The sequence below is a fragment of the Sciurus carolinensis genome, chromosome 1 (assembly GCF_902686445.1).
Source record: "Sciurus carolinensis chromosome 1, mSciCar1.2, whole genome shotgun sequence".
NCBI lineage: Eukaryota > Metazoa > Chordata > Mammalia > Rodentia > Sciuridae > Sciurus > Sciurus carolinensis.
The window spans coordinates 176000957-176007964 of NC_062213.1; the positions used below are offsets into that span (position 1 = coordinate 176000957).

Here is a 7008-nt window from a genome sequence, read left to right on the forward strand (position 1 = left end):
TTTCTACCCAATTCCAGGAGAGTGTCGCCGTTTCCTCTTGCCGAAGCACGGCTCCTCAACTCATCGCCTGGCCAACACCCACTGGTCCTCAGAAGTCATTCTTCCAGGGCACCTTCCCTAACCCACAGGCGGGGTGGGCCTGGCTGCTCTGGGTTTCCAGGAGGTCCTGGGGATACATAAAAAACTAAAGTAAGGTCATGTAACTCCCCTGCTTAAACGTCTCGGTGGCTCACATTTTCATTCAAAAGAAAAGGCCAAAATTCTTACAGTGGCCTAGGGATGCAGCTCCCCACACCTCCTGCCTTAATTTTTGTTTCTTTTGCAGTGCAGGTGGATGGAACCCAGAGCCTCGAGCCTGCTAGGCAAGGGTTCTACCACTGAGCTACATTCCCAACCCTGACTACGTCTTCTAATACTCCTCCACTCTTTCTTCTGGCTGTACTGTTCATGGTATTCCTTGAACGTTCCAGCCATGCCCCCACCGCATTGCTCTTGAATTCATTCTGGCTGCTTCTCCTAATTATTCAGGTGACTCACTTTGTAATGTCTTTGCTTACCTTCTTCAAAGGCCTTCCCTAACTATACTATGTAACTTTGCAACCCTCCTCTTCCTGAAACCCTTATCTCCGTCCCAGCTTTTATTTCCCAGTGGTACATACTTCTCTCCATTTTGTATAGGAAGTGTTTTATTCTGTTTGTCAGTCTACCCCCAGAGTGTAAGCACCATGCTTTCTGTTATACTCACTGCCGCATTTCTAGTGTCTGGCAGAGTGGGTCCTCAATGCACGTTTATAAAATACATGATTGATCAGGTGTGATGGTGCATGCCTGCGATCCCAGGGATTCCACAGGCTGAGGATGGCAGGCTCAAGGCCAGCCTCAACACCTTAGCTGAGTAATAGTTTTGTCAGAAGAAGAAGAAAGAAGAAAGGAGGAGGAGGAGAAGGAAGAGGAGGAGAGAGAGAGAGAGAGAGAGAGAGAGAGAGAGAGAGAGAGAGAGAGAGAGAGAGACAAGACAGACACTGGGGATGTAGCTCAGTGGTAAGGTCATGTAACTCCTTTGCTTCTGCCTCTACCATTAGATAGGGCACTCCAAGGGAAAGAAAGCAGATCTGGAAAATGCCAGCAAATGTGAAGAATGAAGAGGTGAGTCTTTCCACTTTATTCCTCTCAATCTTTAGGGCCCAGCAAGTTCACTTTGCTTGAAGCACCATGATGGTTCATGCCTGTAAACCCAAATGGTCTTTACACTCCTTTTTTTCTGATGATTATTTATTTCCTCAAGATCCAGCTTAGGTATCCCCTTTGGGAAGCCTCATCTGAGTCCTTGTCTGGTGCCTGTTATGGAATTCAGTGGTCCCTTGGGCTGCCCTCTTCACAGTACTGTTTAGTGTGGTCACTGAATATTTTTCTCTTCCCCAACTACACAGTGAAGACATTACAATTCACATGTCTGTCCATAGAACCTAAATGTCTGATGAACAAAAAGAAACAGGAGAAGAAAGTATTTGGTTTATTTAAATTTCTGTGATCTCCCTGAGAAAACAAGACTGAGTCCACACAGACCAACACAGTCCAATAAGAGTTTTCTGTAACGATGCAAATGTCCTATAATTGTGCTGTCGCTTCACTCAGCTATTTGAGTGCTTGAAATGTGATTAGCATGATTGAAAAAATGAGTTTTAATCTAATTAATTTAAATTTAAATAGCCAATAGCTATGTGTATCTAGTGGCTACAGTACTGAACAGGGCAGAGCTAGACTAGTGGTTCTCGCCTAGGAGCATCTGAGAACCCATGGGGGATATTTGTCAATGTCTGCAGACATTTTTGGATGTCAAAATTGGGGGTGGGTATTTCTGATGCCTAGTGGGCATTGCTGCTAAACATTCTACCATAAACTGTACAGCTTCCTCAACAAATAATTATCTGGTCCAAAATGTTAACAGTACTGAGGTTGAGAAACTCTGGTCTGGACCATCAAACACCCGCCCTTTAACATAGGTAGACCCTCAGCTGCAGAACAGAAACAGGGATTGACCACCAGTCCTGGACTGCTCCCAGGACAGATGGGCCCAGGCCTCAGGGAAGTCCCCAAGCCTTTTGTTCCATCACACAAGTGGCAGTTACTAAGCCAATATGTGCTGAGCCTCATAGCAGGGCCAGAGTAGGACAGGCTCAGATCCCATCCTCAATGAGGGCTTTCTGCCTTCTCTCCATCCAGGTTCCTGCAAAGATCCTAGAGGGGTGATGAGAAGTTGGTGCAGAGAGCACTAAAGGTCCTAGCAGTGACTCATAAGTTTCTCTGTGCTCTGGCCCCATGTGCTGTCAGCTGCTTCCCTCGTCCTCATAGGCGATGGCAATCCCTCGTCTTCCACTCACAGCTTCTGTCACCAGTGTCTGACCCAGGCGGGGCTCCAACCCCTTCCAGCTTCGGGAACTAAGGAATGAGGCTGTAGAGAGAGGCGGTTCAGGCTGAGTGGGCTAGATCTGGAGAAAGAGTCCAGCAGGGGGCAGAGACTTGCACACTGACCTGCTGGGCTGCTCTCAACCAGTTCCAGCTGGGGACGTGGGGTCAGAGCAGAACATTCAGGATCATTTGATAAATTCCAGGCAGGTGGGGGTCGGAGCTCCCCAGAAATAAGAGACACATCTGGGGCGCTCCACAGCTCTGACTCAGGTGGTGGGAGGGGCACATGGAAGGGAGAGCCTGGAAAGGAGGGACAGAGCAAATTCATATCGCCCCCACAACTCCATGCTCCAAGTTTCTAGTTCAGGCCGTGCCCCACCACTCACCAGGCAACAAGTCTGCATAATGTGTGAGATGAGGAGCCAGTCCTGGAGGTGGCCAGGCAGGGTTGCAGGCAGCTTCCAGTTCACATGGTGCCAGTACAGGCCGGAAGAAGCCACCAGAAAGCTGGGGGGCTAGGGCACCCAGAGGACAGGCCAAGAGCACAAAGACATCCATCTCAGGAAAGTTGGCAAGCTTGGCAGGGGTGGGCTGCCCCAGGGCCAACACATAGCTACGTTTGCCAGCAGCCTTAGTTAGGTTCCGCAAGTGTGCTAGTGCCTCACGGTGTTGGGCCACACCCATTGTGCCTGCCAATAGCCCTACCACACGGGCATCTCTGGCCCTTTCCACCAGATACCGTCTTCGTGCCCTTAGCCGCCCAGCCCGGGCACTCTCATCCTGTGTTTGTCCTGTATCTGGGCAACAGGAGGAGAAGGGCCGCCCTGGTGCCCACCCCAAGAGCAGCCGGCTCAGGTCTGGATCAAGGTCAGGGTCAGAGCTTGCCTCAGAACCCCCGACATAGAAGGCACCATATTCTTCCAGACATCTTCCTAAGGCCAGGGGGAAGCGGCGCCCAAAGCGCTCCAGCGGTTCAGGCACTGGTCTGGGGGACCCCACTGGCAGGGGAAGAGCTGGGCTAGAGATAAGCAGATCCTTGTACCTCGGGCGCAGGAGAGTGGCCAAGGTCTCTGGAAGAGAAGGAGGGGGTGTCAGGGCTGGGGCCTGGCAAACTGGGAGTTCCCTCATCTCCAGGAGACTAAATGTGACCCAAAAGTGAAGGATGGGGCCCGCCCATATCAACAGCTATATGGAAGTGTACTGAAATAGGGAAATTAAGGCATACAGCTGTGGGCCCACCCTTCCCTCCTGCACAGGCATAACTCCTCACCCAGGGCGTGGGCACAGGCGGGCTCACTCAGTAGTACTACAGGTGCTGTGGGGTCTGGGTTCTGTGCTTCAAAGGCCTTGGCACAGAGCTCCAAGGCCACAGAACGTTGTCCAAAGACGAAGGCAACAGGCAGTGGTCGGGCTGGGGGACTTAAGCAGGCAGGTCCAAAGTGTACAAGGGCCTGAGCTCCAGCTTGCTCAGCACCCAGTACATCTACACAGCAGCTGCAGGAAAGATACCATCAGTAAGAGAGGTTCCCATCTGGAGGTGAGTTGCTGTCATCAATGAGAAATATGGCCAGTGAAGAAAATGGTGAGATGAAAAGAACACACTGTCACTGAGGGGAGCTAGTATCAGGAGGAAAATCATCATTGTCCTCTGGGAAACACGGCCAGTGAAGGCAGACACTGTCAAAGGGAAACCCCATCGGGCCTGGATCCCCAGGTCTGGCCCACTTAAGCTGGAGGTCACACCTGCCATAGACTGTGTCCCCTAAAATGAACATCTTCGATCCCGTGGTCTCCTCCAGTCGTGCAGCCACTGCCCCAGCGTCTCCCAACATCTGGTCAGGGAACTGCAAGGCCACCTGTAAGCAATAAACCATGGAATCAGGAATAGCCTCTGCCCCACCGAGGGCTTCTTCAAAGGAAATATTCTGGGAGCCCCGACTCGACCTCAAAGTCTGAAGTCCCAGAGGGGCACTCCTTCCTACGGAATGAGGAGCGGGTGGCCTACAAGCCGCGGGGAGACTGATAGCCCCCACTCCCCGTGCTCCTGAAATCCCCCCAGATCCCGATCCTCTTGGCGACCCAACGCCTGAGAGGTGAGCCAGCCCTCTCTAGGTCTGCCCTCACCCGTTGGCACCCCACGTCGCGGACAAATCTAATGACTCGCTCCAGTTCGTATACACGGTCCAGGTCGGCGAGAGGAGTGAGCTGTCCCGGGACTCCCGCCTCCCGCTGCAGGGCCGCCTCCGCGGGGCTGCTAAACGTAGACTCCATGAAGCACAGCTTGGATGGCAGGATGCAGCGGAGGACTGCCTCGTCGACTTCGGGGCCCGTACCCTCAGAAGCAGTACTCCAGCGGTCAGAGTCACTTTATGAGGAGAAGGGGAACCAGCTTGTCTGCTGCTCGTGGATTCCAACTACACTCTGCAGACTCGTGTTCCTCCGCAGTAAAGAGGCACGTCTGGGGAGACTACTTCCGGGTCCGAGGCGTGGCCCATGGCAGCTTTACCAATCCTAAGCCAGCACCGCTCCTGCTCTCCAATCCTCGCTTCCAGGCCCCGCAGAGAACCAATGACCTGCGTGGCCGAAGCCAGTCGGAAGTGCCACAGAGGAAGGCGCGGGGCTTCGTGGGAGTTGTAGTCGCCCTGGCCGCCGATTTCCCTGTAGGGGCGCTGTCGAGTTCAACCCACCGACCACCTTCGGGAACTTCGACAGACTCCCTAAAAGTCACTATCTCAGGGCTCTCTACCACTGAGGAGTTCCTATCCGGCGGTCACTAACGATCTCATGCGCACTATATCACCTGCGGGGCATCATTGCACCATTTTTAACTCAGCGCCAAACTGCCTGGGTTTGAATATCACCCTTGGCCACTTATTGAATGGGGGTTTAACAGTACCTCCTGATAGGATTGTCCTGAGAGTCAAATTAAGTCACTTATAACGCTTTACAAATTAGTCTTTTGAATATCCCATTTGCTATTATTCTCATGGCAGTCTGTCAATCGGGCAAACTTTGAGCACTTACTGATCACCTTAGTCTCTGAATTAAGAACTATCCCATTTTTACAGAAAAGAAACTCAGGTTTGAAGAGACTAACTAAAAAGAAACAGTAGGTCAGTGGTACAATCCGCATAAAAGCCAAGTCTACTGATTTCAGAAGTTGAACTTCAGATTCCTTATTCTCCTACCTTATAGATGGTGGTTTTTTTGTTTTGTTTTTTTTTTTGTTTTTTTTTTTTTTTTTGGTAAGGGGGTTGTCCTGGGTATTGAACTCAGGGGCACTCAACCACTGAGCCACATCCCCAGTCTTATTTTGTATTTTATTTAGAGACAGGGTCTCACTGAGTTGCTTAGTGCCCCGCTTTTGCTGAAGCTGGCTTTTAATTCTCCATCCTCCTGCCTCAGCCTTCAGAGCTGCTGGAATTACAGGTGTGTGTCTCCACTCCCGGCTTCTCCTATCTTATATAATCTTCATTTGTCGTGGAGGTGGAGGTGGAGGTAGGAGCATAACACCTGGACACCAGGTGGTAGGGAAAAAAAAAATAAAAGTATGTGAAACATTTCCATGTACCCCAGGAATGAGGAATCAAGAATAATGTGAAAACGGTACTGAGGAGGGTTAGGGGAAGGGGGACAGAGTAGCTTTATGATGACCAGTAACAGAGGGGGACTGATGCTAGCTGTTGTGATAAAAGATGGAGTGAAAAAGAATGGAGGACACAGAACCTCTGCAATGGTTGAGGGGAAAATGGAGTGGGATGAATGTGGGCATAACCAGTTCCCCTCTCAAGGGGACCAAAGGTTCATGGAAGGGAATGAGAACTCAGTCCTGCTCTTCAGATTTGCGTGTGTTGGGGGGGGGCAGGGTATAGGGGATTGAAGCCCAGGACTCTCTACCACTGAACTGTATCCCCAGTGGTTCCCCTACACACTTTTGAGACAGTCTCACTAGGTTGACAAGGCTGCCCTTGAACTTGCGATTCTGCTGCCTCAGCCTCCTGAGTTGCTGAAATTACAGGTGCTCTGAAGAGCACCACCATGCTCTTCAGATCTTATTGAGAAGGCTGAGGTGCTTGAGAGGTAGCCCAGGTGGGACTACGGCTGGGAAGACAAAGGGAGGCAACACTGCTAAGAGAAGAAAGCAAGAGCAGGTCAGGAGCTGTCCTTGGTGCTGACAGAGCCCTGATCATCTGTGCTGAAGATCCCTAGAAGTAGGAAGTTATGGGTGGACATGTATAGGGAATGCAGCACCTTCTCCCCACCCCACCACACAACCACTCAGTCCCACTTTCTTTTTTCTTTCTGTGTGTGCACATGTGAGGATTGAAGCCAGTACCTTGCAAGTTAAGTGTTCTATCACTGAGTAACATTCTCAGCCCTCATTTCATTTTTTTAAAGCCCACCTCAACCATGTGCAAATTTGGGTGCTTTAAAAACCCCACTTTAGCGGTGTGCAGTGGTGTACTCTTGTAATCCCAGCAGCTCAGGAAGCTGAGGCAGGAGGTCTGCAAGTTTGAGGTCAACCTCAGCAACTTAGCAAGACTCTGTCTCAAAATAAAGATTTTTAAAAGGGGTCAGTGATGTAGTTCAGTAGTTAAG

At 50.8% G+C, this 7008-nt stretch overlaps 1 protein-coding gene across 1 annotated transcript; it reads right to left on the minus strand.

Annotated features, from left to right (window-relative positions):
• Positions 1-1078: 1078 nt before the first annotated feature.
• Dph2 (diphthamide biosynthesis 2) lies at positions 1079-5597 on the minus strand. Its single transcript, XM_047557995.1, has 6 exons — positions 4534-5597; positions 4153-4265; positions 3680-3903; positions 2796-3479; positions 2533-2709; positions 1079-2452 (listed from the first exon to the last, which is right to left on the minus strand). Exons 1-6 carry the CDS (start codon positions 4678-4680, stop codon positions 2328-2330), a joined length of 1470 nt encoding a protein of 489 aa, XP_047413951.1. The 5' UTR covers positions 4681-5597; the 3' UTR covers positions 1079-2327.
• Between the last annotated feature and the right edge of the window lie 1411 nt (positions 5598-7008).